The sequence below is a fragment of the Lycorma delicatula genome, chromosome 12 (genome assembly GCF_047948215.1).
Source record: "Lycorma delicatula isolate Av1 chromosome 12, ASM4794821v1, whole genome shotgun sequence".
In the NCBI taxonomy this organism is placed as follows: Eukaryota; Metazoa; Arthropoda; class Insecta; order Hemiptera; family Fulgoridae; genus Lycorma; species Lycorma delicatula.
In genome coordinates this window covers 12654719-12669295 of record NC_134466.1, presented here as the reverse complement: position 1 = coordinate 12669295, position 14577 = coordinate 12654719, and the positions used below count along the sequence as shown (strand labels likewise).

At 30.1% G+C, this 14577-nt stretch overlaps 1 protein-coding gene across 2 annotated transcripts in view; it reads right to left on the bottom strand.

The window, feature by feature from the left end:
* The window catches only part of LOC142332968 (uncharacterized), a 172249-nt gene that overhangs the window by 77648 nt on the left and 80024 nt on the right, over positions 1 to 14577 (bottom strand). For both annotated transcript variants that reach the window (XR_012758460.1, XM_075379691.1), the window contains exon 3: positions 10913 to 11053. Coding sequence is in view for 1 of the 2 variants with exons in the window: in XM_075379691.1 (XP_075235806.1) it covers positions 10913 to 11053 (141 nt within the window). In the remaining variant the exon portion in view is untranslated. The remainder of the gene's footprint in view (positions 1 to 10912; positions 11054 to 14577) is intronic.

Below are 14577 nucleotides of genomic sequence, written 5' to 3'. Positions count from 1 at the left end.
GGAATAAAATGTTCAACATTTAAAAAAAAAGGGGTTCAAACTCATTTCCCTATCACCGTTGCTTTTTAATCTTTACATAGAACTAGCAGTTAATGATGTTAAAGAACAACTTAGATTCGGGGTAACAGTACTAGGTGAAAAGATAAAGATGCTACGATTTCCTGATGATGTATTAATTCTAGCCGAGATTAGAAAGGATTTAGAAGAAACAATCAATGTCATAAATGAAGTTCTACGCAAGAACTATCGCATGAAAATAAACAAGACAAAACAGAAGTAATAAAATGTAGTAGAAATAACAAAGATGGAACACTAAATGTGAAAGTAGGAGAAGTGAAGATTATGGAGGTAGAAGAATTTTGTTATTTGGGAAGTAGAATTACTAAAGATGGACGAAGCAAGAGCGATATAAAATGCCGAATAGCACAAGCGAAACCAGCCTTCAGTCAGAAATATAATTTGTTTACATCAAAACTTAATTTAAAGGTCAGGAAAAGATTTTTGAAAGTATATGTTTAGAGTGTCGTTTTATATAGATGTAAAACTTGGACGATCGGAGTATCTGAGAAGAAAAAATTAGAAGCTTTTGAAATGCGGTGCTATAGGAGAATGTTAAAAATCAGACGGGTGGATAAAGTGATAAATGAAGACGAGTTGCGGCAAATAGATGAAGAAAGAAGCATTTGGAAAAATATTGCTAAAAGAAGAGACAGAATTATGGACCACATACTAAGGCATCCTGGAATAGTCGCTTTAATATTGGAAGGACAGGTAGAAGGAAAAAATTGTGTAGGCAGGCCACGTTTGAAATATGTGAAATAAATTGTTAGGGATGTAGGATGTAGAGGGTATACTGAAATGAAACGACTAGCACTAGATAGGGAATCTTGGAGAGCTGCATCAAACCAGGCAAATGAATGAAGGCAAAAAAAATATATTAGTGTTTTTAATGACTACTTAGTAAGTGCTTTTGAAGTTTAAATAATTTTTTTTAAAAGATATTGTTATTTTAATAATTTATATATATATGCAATCTCATTTCATTAGTGTAATATTTTTACCAACGTTATTGGTACTACCGTACATTACTCCTGACGGCCAGAAAAATTAATTTATTATTCTAAACAAATACTAAGACTTAAAAAATGATACGTATGTATGTACGTACTTAGGTTTGTTTGAATATCGATTGATATCCGCTGGCCCAACATAAATTCGTTGAAAATTAATGGAAAAAAATTGTATACACCATTCATGGCATTAAATTTTGGGAAAACTGTAAAATAGGACAGGAGTAGTTGTCGCCATTTTGAATTTTATACTTTTGTATAGTCGTCTTAGAATATTCAGCTATAATACCAAAATGATAAAGTTATAAGTCCATCTGATTTTTAATCGGAAAGATATTCAACGTTATGTGTATAACAGTTATAGCAATACAACTCGAAAACCCTTTAATCAAAATTATTGTAATTTGGCTATATGCGAGTACCTTAAATTTTTGTTATGATTTTCTTTTGCATTGGGCAAAAATGATTCTACGACCCTACACCTCCTTTCTTCATCAACCGTAAATCATTTAAATACTGATAAACAATATTTCAACAAATCGGAGCGATTTAAGGGAAGTAGTTACTGTAATAAGTAATCTTTTAAGCCCCCAAAAAAGGGGCAGAATGAGACTTGTTCTTAAATATAAATTCTTTTGAAGTCTATTTTTTTGGATTAAAGATCCAATTTATTAGCACTAATTCTGATTGCATTAGATTGTATAAAAACCGGTCTAATTGGTCCGACTAAGCTTTAAAATATTTTTGATTATTTACAATTTTTATACTTTATTTTTTTATTATAAAAATACAACGCAATATAATGTGTAGTTGCTATAAAAAGGATTGCATAACAGATGTCGAGCAACGGGACATGATGGCAACAAATGATTTTACAGAAAATTCTGATTTATTTTTGGCAATTATTCTCAAATATGAGTCAAACATGGTTGCAGTACTCGTTCATCCTACACACACACACAAACAATAATTTCACTATTATTGACAAAAATCATGATTACAATCGTTAATAACTAACTACATTTAACTGTAACATTCACAATTTTTAATTTTATTTAGAAAAATTATTAATTTCATAAACTAGTTATTCGGAAGAGCAGAATAATAAAAATAACATTTACAGTTTTTATTAGAAGTAAAAAAAAATGACATTTAACAACTTAAAATTTTTATAGCGATTTATTTCTTAGTTATTTTGAACAGTAGGGACAACTCAAGAACGGTTCCAAGAACGGACCAGGATTATTTTTACAAGTTTTACGTGTTATTTATTTAACATAGTTATTGTACATGTAACATAAAAACTGTATTTTTACCCCAATTTATTAGTTTTCACAGCAGATTTCTAAAAGAACTACTGAAATTTATCAATTCTATTCAATTTTTCAGGCCAACCTCATAAGAAATCATTACCTTTTTCGCTTCATTATCGTCCTAACATTTTCAGTACGACCACATTTTACCGGAGTAGCTGAAATGCGAGCAAAATCTTTCGCTATCCTCAACTCGAAAAATATTTTCGAACATCTGTTTATATGAACATTCTTTCTTTTTTTCTTTAATGAATAATATTAATTGACAATATCATTCCCAAGGGAGCTAGGGTCTCGGTGAACTGCTTAAAATTTTCTGTGGGATATCAGGAGTGTACTTTGCAAATTTGAAACCAATAGGTCGATTGGTTCTCGGGTGATGTCAGAACAAACATTACAGAAACTTGGTTTTATTGTGATATATATATAGGTTACGCCGTTGTGACTAATCTCAAGAAGGCTGTATGTGTTTGTACTAAATATTTACTTTTATACATTTTAATAATTACATTTTTACAGAATAGCCATAAATTAATATAATTTGCGGCTGATATTAAATATGTTATATGAAGTTATATGTCAAGGAAATAGATAACCTTATCAAAAATGTGTCATTTTTTATTTCGAAATTTTTGTCTAAATACAGTATAATTTTGATGATAAAACCCTGACTTGGTTTAAGGGTTCAGCTTTCACAAATATTTCTTTAATGAAAACTTTGATTTTTTATATATATTTTTACCACTGCATAACTGATGTAAGCAGTAATTTAATGAAGTATGAAAACGGACACCCAGCATTTTTTTCGCAATTTTGCGTCAAATCTGCTTTATCAAATCAGCCCCCCAATTCAAAACATTATTTTCATTGTTGTAGATCAGGTGGAAACTTGTATTAATCTAAAAATAAATTTAAAAGAATACACAACGGACAGAATGACATCAAATAACTTTCAAGTATATTAACCTAAATGTAAATAAAGTGTTACCACATCTAAAAAGCTTTATTTTTCGTAAGATTTTTCATGTTTTAAGATATTATACCTAAATGAAATTACTTGAAAAATTTGGGACAGTTGATCGTTCGGGTGATACCGTGAAACAACCCATCCGTTATATCAATTAACAAATATAAATAAATATTTAATATATATGTGATTAAGATCAGCTAAACATCTCATTTTTTTCTTCTTAAACTTTAAGAAAGCAATGGAATGTCTTCGACGAAATTACTCGTACTACGAAGTTAGGCTCGGTTCCTTTTTTTAAGATATTCGTCCGGTCTCATACGTGTGTAAATTATTTGTAAATTCCACAATTACAGAATTGGATTCAAATTTCATTGATGAAGCAAAAGACAGTAAATGGAATATTGGGAAATATATTTGGCTGTTAAGTAAAATCACTCTCGTTACTGTAGTTACGCTACATTCCTCAAAGTACATTGCGATAAGTGGCAGGATCTTATTTTGTATCCAGCTTTTGTTTTACGTGAACACTGCGACCCAAATGAATATTAAAAAAAGTGAAATACAGTAGATACATTTGGACCTTATCTACTTTATTTAGCGGTTTTTACAATACTGGTTTAGCATTAACATTAAAACTCGTAAACCAGTTGACCAAAAATATTGTAATTTAGCTACATACGAGTACGTGGCATTTTTGCAGTGATTTTCGTTCGCATTGGGCAAAGCTGGTTCTACGACACTCCAAATTCTTCCCTCGTCTACTGCAATTCGTTTAGTTCTTGTTACATAATATTGTATCAAATCGGACGGATTTATTAAGGCAAAACATTATCGTAATAAATCATCTCTAAAGCCCCAAAAAAGAGGAAAGAATGAGACACGTCCTTCAATATAAATTCTTCTGTACTCTACTTTCAAAATTAAAGATCCAATTTATTAGTATTAATTCCGATTGCATTAGACTGCTTTTTTAAAAAGGGAGCCCACTGGGATCGACTAAGGATTAAAATATTTTGTAATTGTTTAAATTATTTATACTTTTTTTTATTATAAACATTGAACGCAATATAAGTTGTCATTTTTATAAAACCTTTTACAAAAGATATATGTCGAGCAACGCGACACATGATTTTACTAAAAATTATAATTTTTTTTTTAATAATTATTCGCAAATACGAGTCAAATATGTTTTTAGTACTCGATCATCAGAAACAAAATTTTCACTATTATTAATATAAATAACGAATAGAATCGTTAATAACTACATTTAACTGTAACATACACAAGTTTTAAGTTTATTTAGAAAAAATATAAACTACATTAAACTAATTATTAAGAAAAGCAGAATAATAATAAAATCTACAATTTTTATTAAAAATTAAAGAAATGTCATTTAAAAACTGAGGCTTATTTATTTTTTTTTAAGATTAGGGACAACGCAAGAATGGTTCTGACCTTTCTAGTTTTTTCAGATTTTGTAATAGATTTCTCAGAAACGTAGAATTAAGAAAAATATAAGGTAATAAAATTAAGCTAGTTTTGCTTAGTTAGCCTTCATTTTTTTGATTAAAAATTTAATGATAAGAGCAAATTTAAAAGCAAATGTTAAAATCCGGGAATAAAATCAAAAACCGCAAAATTTACTCTCTATCTCCAACGAAGTGAACTTAACGTTAACCATTTTTTTGAAAGTTGAATTCTTTACAGGTTTTTTTAAATATGTTTTTTACCCGAGTAACAAGTTTTTTTCTACGACAAATATAAAAAGAGGCTTCTGATCCCCATTTATTTGTGTTCACCTTAGATTTATAAAAAAAACTACTTCTAGTAAGGTTAAACTAATCAATTTTATTCAATTTCTCAGGTCAAACTAACAACCAACAACTAATTATGTCCTTTCATTAACGCCTAAAAATTCAGGTAACATTTTCAGTACGACCTCATTTCACCGGAATAGCTGAAATCACAGCAAAGTTTTTCACTAGCTTTGACTCGCAAATGATACATTTTAGAATATCTGTTTATATTAACTTCCTTTAATGAATAATATTAATTGACAATGTCATACCCAAGGGAGCTAGGGCCTCTGTCAACTGTTTAAAATTTTCTCTGGGATAACAGGAGTGTATTATTGCAAATTCGAAAGCAATCGGTCTTTATTATAAGATCCATATATACATATAGGTTACGTCATTGTGATTGATCTCATAGAAGCTTTATGTGAATGAATATTTAATGAAAAAGTACTGAGGCATCAGTACTTTTTTATTAATTGTATATCTATTCCCAACTATGCCACAGACCTGCTTTATCTATCTAATTAGTCGATCCGTTAAAATACTATTTTAATTGTTACCGATGAGGTGATAATTTGTATTAATATCAAAATAATTCAAAAAGGTATGCATATCGTACAAACTGATATCAAAAATAACTTTCAAGTAAATAAATTTATAATTAAACAGTGTTATCACAGTTAAAAAAGTTTACTTTCCTTATAATTTTTCATGTTTCCACAGCTAATGGGCAATTTAAATAGCACGTCGAAAACTTTATGATATGATCGTTCAGTTGATATCGTGAAACAACATATCACTCATCTCATTTGATAAATATATATATATATATATATATATGTGTGTGTGTGTAGACATTATGATATTAGATATTAAATCAATAATGTATTTTAAAAATTGAATTAAAGTATAAGAAATTTGTTGGTTGTGTTATTGGTTTGCAAATAAATTATATAATCAATTACATTATTGAAAAGAAATTTCTGAAATGAAAGTGAATTCTTTTTTTAAAACGACCTTTAAATTTAATAGTGTTGCTGAGCGATAGAACAAATGATCAAATCATATGAATATACGCTACATTTTATTTCTGTGATTATGAGCGATTAAACATTTCATTCTTTCTTTTAAAATTTTTAAGAAAATTATGGAATATCTTCGACGTAATTACTCGTATTACGAAGATAGGCTCGGTTCCTTTTTTCAAGATATTCGTCCGGTCTCATATGTGTGCAAATTGTTTGGAACTTCTACAATAACAGAACTGAATACAAATTATCTGGATGAAGGAAAAGACAGCAAATTGTTTTTTTGGAAATATATTTGTCTGTTATGTAAAATCACTTTTGTTACAGTAGTTACGCTATATTCCAAAAAGTGCGTTCCGACATATTTCTGGATGTTATTTTATATCCAGCTTTTGTTTTACGTGATATTCAATATTACATCTTGCATTAAAGGAAGATTGAAAATACATGAAATAACGAATCTAATCAATGATTTCGATAGCCACTGCAAAACACTGCGACCCAAATGCATGTTGAAAAAAGTGAAGTACAGCAGATATATTTGGACTTTTTTTGCTTTATTTAGCGGTTTGTTTTCCATGGTTATCGATGTAATACTTTTTCCTGGAACAGTAGTAGAAAACATAACAACGATAATTACTGTCATCGTAGGGTATGATGTAATACTTGGATTTCGGAACACGATAGGCTTATATCTTTTGATGCTGTGGTACGAACTTAATACACGAAACGATTTTCTGGTAAATTCCATGATCGAAAGATATAAAGAACTTATAATCGTCAAGTGTAACGTCGTTCTGATAAAGCTAAATTTCGATAGGTATCGATACATTCAAGGGAAACTTTCGTTCATAACTACAGAGCTTGACAGTTTATTAGAAATCGAAATTCTGTACTGGAATACGACTTGCGTATTGGAATGCTCATTCTGGTTGTTTTATTTATGGAATAATATGTCGGAATATTCTAAACCACTGGCAGTATATACTTTTGTAATTACGGTTCATCATATGATATTACTTAACACCGCAACGAAGACTAAACAAAATGTAAGTTTAACCTTTAATTGAATAATAATATATAATAATCTTTTATTAGTAATTAAAATAATAAAATATCTACCTAGCGACAACATACATCATTTCAGGATTTTTATAATCGACGCAATCGCTATGCTTTTTATATTATTATACTTTCCCCCGTTCTTAATATAGTAGGATGATAGATGTACTTTTTTCCCAACAACTTATACTTTTTTTCAGTTGTATAAATTTGATAAAATAATTTGAGTTTAATATAATCCGAGATTTTTATCAGACGCTTGTAAAACTCATACGATATCAGTTCTTGCAGCTTTCAATTACTTACTGTTTTTTTTAATATTTCATCTCAGGTCTATCATGGAGGTAGGTGAATCGATAGAACATGATAGACCTGTAAACCCAAGTTTTCTATATCCCTTAGTGTTAAATAACTTAAGTTTCAAAACAAATTAAGAAAAATATATAGATAAAATCTGTAAAATTTATAATTTTGCATGGCCATCCCTGCGTTAGATGGATTTCGCTGATACTTTTCTTTTATAAATAGCCTCAGGCGCATTCCGAATTAATGTTTAACAGTAATCGGCTAGCATGTTAGTTTTCCCTCATTAGCGGTTTTCCACCAATAAAACGTCTTGGTGGAAACGTTCACCGGGTTCGTCACTTGCGTTTCCGAGGTTTTCCGGGAAAAAATCCATATATGAGTGGAGGAAATATATTTTCAAAGACATATGTCGGATTTTTGTTTGCCGGGAAAATTTTTGCAAACGTCTTTAAATAAAGTCCATGCTGCACTTTAAACAATATTTAACATTGAGCTAAATACATCGTCTTTGACCGACTTACTTGTTTGAGGACCAACAAATATTCCTTCTATAATTTTTCTTCACTTACAGTCGGAAATTTCTGCCTGATTTCCAAAAATCTGGGACTATCCTTCTTCATTGTTTTTATAATATTTTTCATTAATCCTAGCTTGATATGGAGAGGGGGTAAAAATAGATTTTGTAATAATATTAATAATATTTTTTCCATTTAGAGTTAAGCTTTCCCGTTTCTTCCACTCTTTGGTATAATAATGTTTATCCCTAGCTCGACTGTCCATTAGAAAAGTAAACACATATACTTAGTATAACCTAACTGCATGCCTAACAAAACAGCTATAACTTTCACTCACCACATATGTTCCAGCTATGGTTTTTACAGTTTGTTCTTACAAGAAAGTCTTTCATCAGATCGTATGTATCTTTCAAATTAATACCATAAGATTTGTATGTAAAGGTATTTGTCACCGTTGTGCAGTAGAACAACTTTTAACTATACATGGACGAATCTATGAAAAGGCGCCAGTCCTATGGTTTATGAACTTGTCCTGTGTGAATTATCGCTATTAAGTTTATCGATATTTATGCAATAAACCAAATTATTTTCATCAATAAAGTACTGAGAAAGTTCTTTTTGTCGGCTTCCAAAGACCGAAATTTTTGTATTATTTTTAAAGTAAATTCCAACCTTGCAGTCTTGATCCCTACAGTTCAGCTTGATTATCTAATAAGTTTAAATCCCTAATCAAGTCATTTAGTTCACCTTGTGATGTAAGATGTTGCTTATCGAAAGATAATCCGAAATCTTGTAATCTTCTGATACTCCAAAGTACTCTTCAGTACTGACTGATTCTTCATAGCTGCTCTCGAAATATATATTCACAGGTGTCTCAGGAACTGGTATAATTTCACTGTGAGGAACACGCCTGATTGAAGATTGCAACGAAGCATATTTTACAGTATGTTTATTTTTTTCGAAATTCCAGACACACTTGGTAAACAAAAATAACAATCGGTTAAATGGTCGTTTGGTTCACACGAAATCATATATACATCAAATGGCAAAGCCTTCCGTATACATTTCAGTCATCCTCCTAAATATACAGAAAAATTAGTACTTATTGTAAGAGGTGCCAACGTCTTATCCTGATCACCATTTTACACTGAACGTAGAAATTATATGTTTTTTTAATTAAAGGTGTAACGTTATTGTATTTGACGGTAAACTCACCACATACCACATACCACATACGATCATTTACATAATATCGAGGCATTACGACACTGCACCGTTAAAAAACTTAAGACAGTAATAAGACAAAACAAAATTAATTCATTCCTAAATCCATTGCTTAATACAAACACAGATATGTTTCCAGCTACATGTTTTGACCTGCACAGACCTGATTAACCTTGTCCATGAAGGCTAACCTTCAGTATAAGATATGATGTCATAATACCTGACTATGATATGATTTAATTCCTTGTTAATTATTGTTTATTTACTGCGTACATATTGTGCTTACAAAGTTAAACTATAAAAAATGAGCTACGAAAATGCATTACAGGAACTTACAATGCTAACTATACGTGGGAAAACGAAAAAAAACTTTAATTAAAATTTAAAAGTTTTTCAAAAATGGTGGGTGATACAAATATTTTGAGTTCATATTCGTTTTTACCATGAAAAAAGAGAATACCAATCATGTATGGCATCTTAGGAAACAAAAATTATGTTTATCAGTGTTATTAATATTTTAAGTTTCTTTAATTTAATAAGGCTCATTATCATTAAGGCGCCTGCCAACTTTCAGATATAAAAAATCATTTAAAAAGAAATCACCATTCAATCAATTTAACTTCGAAATTCTGGTATCGAAATCTCCTTTTACAGTTCGATTGCCCAAGGGGCTGCAGCTTTTTATCAATTGCTATATGTGTTCCGCAATTTTATATAATATTCCGTGTCTTTCCAATATATAATGCAAATTACACGTTGGAGACATCGTGTATAATAATTTTAATTATTTACTCTGATTCAAAAACTTCCAATTTAATACATTAAACGATTTCTTACCGCATACCAAAACGCCAAACGTTTCTATTTATCTCTAGTTGCTGAAACAAAAAAAAAGAATAATTTTGCGTAAATATATACGGACTGGGTACTGACTATGTAGAAAATAAATAATATTTTCTACGTAATTTCATATTTTCTTAATTTCACGTACTTTCCCTAGTTAAAATATTTAAGATATGCTGGAATCTTTGATCGTGTTTCTCTGTCACCGTAACGACTGTAATCATATTTTTTAAAATATGGGTACCTTTCAATTTCACTCGGTTATTCAAAATTTCTTGTTAAAGCTATTGCGCCAATTATAACACGATCGGTCGTTGTTTTTCTTAATCGTTGTTATTTACTATATTGATAATTCCTTAAATTCTTCAGGACAATTAATAATAAAATGAAATACACTCTAACAAATAACATAATTTTAACATTTTTTAGTGCATTTGGCATTTGAAATTTTTTGCATTTATCCATGCAAACATAAAATGTCAGATGCATATATAATTGCAGCTGTTCCAATATCAGTTTCAAGATTAATCGATGTTCAATTTCGTGCTATGCTTGACTTCATTTGTTCAAAAGATAATCCTTTAGGTAAAATCACGCACTAATTTTGGCGACGGAAAAATCAAAGTAGAAGAACACAACATTTTCATTTACTTTTGTGGGTGGAATATGCTCCTTTATAGGGGAATCTACGAATGAAAAAGTTGCTGAATTTACAGAAATATGTTACATGCAATAATCTAGATAAATCTCTTTCACCAAGTTTTTACCGCTGTATTAATACTTACCAAAAACATAATCACAATTCTTATTGCCAACGAAATATTAATAAGAGGTTTCATCAAGCTTTGCAGATTTGGTTTTCCACGACCTAAGACTGATACTCTTGTTTTGACGGACGTTGTGTCTTCCATTGCAGGCAGGAAAACCTTAAAAACAAAAAGTAGATTATATGATTTACCAAGAATTGAAATTGAAGAATACACTAATGATTATAATACATCAATATTATTTACACGGGAAGGAAATGTGGATATTCAATTGTGCAGTGACAAAACTATAATCATCAATACATACATTACAAAATACGAAAAAAAGGAGAGAAGGGCAATATTGCCCAAGATCGTTTCGACAACATTAAAAATTCAACTTCATTGTGCAGTCGGCTATAGAATTTCGCTCTTTGAGCATTAACCAATAGAAAGTGTGGAGCGTTAGAAGCATCTGATAGTCTGATAGGAAATTTGCTTTACGGTACGGATCCTAATAGTACGGTTAAATGGGTTAATATAAACGATGACCGGGCCATGATATTGAACCCTAAGAAACAAATTAAATTGTTAGATAAAGATTCTAATGATATTTTCTATTCCAATATGATAGACGACTATTATCCTATGAGACCAAAAGAATTGGATGACTAATGTTTCCATGATTTTGTTAAACGGTTCGATTATACAACTGATAGCAAGATAGCAATAGAGAATGTTTCATGCTACCTAACGGAAAATTTATCAAGAAACGTTTAAATCCATATCTTGTAAATCATTAAAGATACATTGCGGATGTTCAACTTGAAAAATATTATTACAGATAATTGTTGTTATTCAAACCCTGGAAAAAGTCAGAAACTTTGAAAGATGAATACAGCACATTTGCAGTGTTATTCTAAAGTCTACAACATAGTTTACCAAAAGGAATGGCATACCGTGAAAGACTAGTGGAAATTCAAGAGGCTTTTCAGCATATTGATAAAATTATTATAAATACAATAGGAGAATACCAAAATGACTCCTACATAATCGATGAATCATTAGATTGTTGCACTATAGAGGCCGTTGAAGCAATGAAAATTACAGAGAAATTGACAAAAACTTGGAAGATTTTCAGATGGACAATATTCTTGCGCAATTAAATGCAGATCAGAAACGTGTATTTGATATAGTAAAAAATGCGTAGAAAACGATAATTAACAAATTTTAGGACTTGTTATTAGTGGTGAAGGAGGGACTGGTAAAAGTTTTCTTATCCACGTCATAAATTGTTGGGTTAAACAGCAGTTAAATAAAAGTGTTGCTGTAATTGCTCTAACTGGTATCGCTGCGCACAACATCAAAGTACTAACAATCCACAGACATTTTCAACTGCCTGTAGACTATGATGGTACTCCAAAATATATACAATTCTCAGACATGGCATTGAAATTTCATCATTATTACGTGAAATAATCGACACTTCTGATGAACAAGAGGGTTGGTTTGGAAAACGACAGGTTTTATTATTTGGATGTTTGTTGCAACTTCAACCAGTGCGTGACAATCTAACTTAGATAAAAATTTCCTCAGATGAAACCAACAAATACTCAGGATCATTAGCTACTTTTGATTTATGAAAAATATTTTCCATTACGATGAATTGATTATCAATATGCGACAAAAAAAGATTTAGAATATTAAAAAATTCATCTCGTATTAGAATCGGTTATTTGAACAATGTCGATCTAAAATAACTTAATTCTAGAAAAATTGTTTTTACAAACACTGACCACTATAATTTGCGCGTGTATTTCTCCGAATTGTGCAATTACAACGATAAACTACCAATAGATACGTTATGTCTTCTACCAACCCGTTACATGTGTGAACCATTAAATACTGAAATGTTAAGAAGCATCTCTTGTGAAAAAATTGAATTTGTTGCTTATGATTCATTAGACTGTGCTTCCTATTTGAGGAAAAAATGAATAAAGCTTTAAAATCAGATCTTGATAGCTGTTCTAAGACTGGAGGTTTTTCTAAGGTCATTACAATAAAAATTGTTGCTGATGTCATGTCGAATAGAAATATCGATATATCTCAAGGATTGGTTAATGGTACCGTAGGTATTCTAAAAAGTACAAAAAGAAACGTTGATGATAAAAAATAATGTTTAACAAGTAACGATTACTTTTTCTTCTGAGGAAGAACGTACAATTGAAAGAATAAGTGTTAAATTTGAATCGATGGACAAACCTTTCGTCATGCGGAAACAATTTTCAAGCTGTGTTATCACCGTACATAAATCACAAGGAATAATTATAAAAAATGCCTTCGTAAATACTGGTAATATTTTTTTTACAGACGGTCAAACATATGTTGATTATTCAAGAACAATGTCTATTGACGGTTTGCATTTGATCAATTTTGATCCATCCACGATCAAGGCCAGTTCTAAAGCAATATATGAATACAATAGAATAAAAAGTAAATGTAGGCCTGATCTTCTTGTTCTTGAAGAGGGAAAAATGAATTTAAAAAAGCCAAGGATGTTATTTGGATTATGCCTAAACATATCGATGAGTGCCAAGAATCGAATGATTCAATTGATGTAAACCACGCAAAAGATAGAGAATTACACGGATTATCGAATGGTGATTCAGTTTATTGTTATGCTAATTCAGTTATTCAGTGTTAGTTTAATTGTGCATTATTGAAAATGAGATCCTGAAATTAGCGAAGAATTATATATTACATAATTCACTTAATAATTATTTAAATAGAGCAAACGTCGACGTGATAGGAATAAGAAAATTTGTACATCAGAATTTCAATATTCAACCACAAAAAGATGCCGTTGAATGTTTCACATATTTAATTTACAAAGTTGAACCTTTCAAGAACATTATAGAACACACTATCCAATTCACGATTGTTTATGCAATATGCTTCGGACCACAAAAAAATAATTTAGTTTTACACATAGATATTAAAACGGAGGATAGCTTAATGAAAAATAACAGTTCTAGTGTCCAAGATTTAATTCATAATTTTAGTGAAAAAACTCATGTCTAAGGTAGGTGTGCTGAATGTGGAAACACAGATTTTATACGTAGAATGGAAATTCATTCTTTAGAAACTGCTGATCATTCCACTAAAATTATTCGAAAATTACGCAGTATGTTTACGTAAAATAACTGAAACTAAAACAACAAAATAAAGGTGTCTAATGATGCTTGCAAAATATTAGGGAAAAAATATAAAGTTATAAGTGCAATATTTCATCCCGGCAGTCAATGAAAGACGGACATTATACAAAATTCGGATCAAAAAGGGCATGATCAAATTGGGAAAAATTGGAGTAAAGCTAATGATTTATTAATTGTAAAAATGTATATATATTTATATATTGTAATTCGTGAAAGATATGTTGCTGGAAAAGATATTTTAATAAATGTTTTAGCATTAAAAATTGTTACGCTTCATAAAAACTGAAACGACTATCATCTGTCGATAATTTGTTGGATCTGTTTTAACCCCTGAATTATATATATGGGTTTAATAGTTATGATTTTCATGATCGCCGTGTAGTACATGTTAAATATACTCTTCAGTAAAAATGTAGATCTTTTAACGATTCGAAATCTGAATTAATATGTTTCGGGTATATGTTATTAAATCCAGGAACGGCTGTCGAA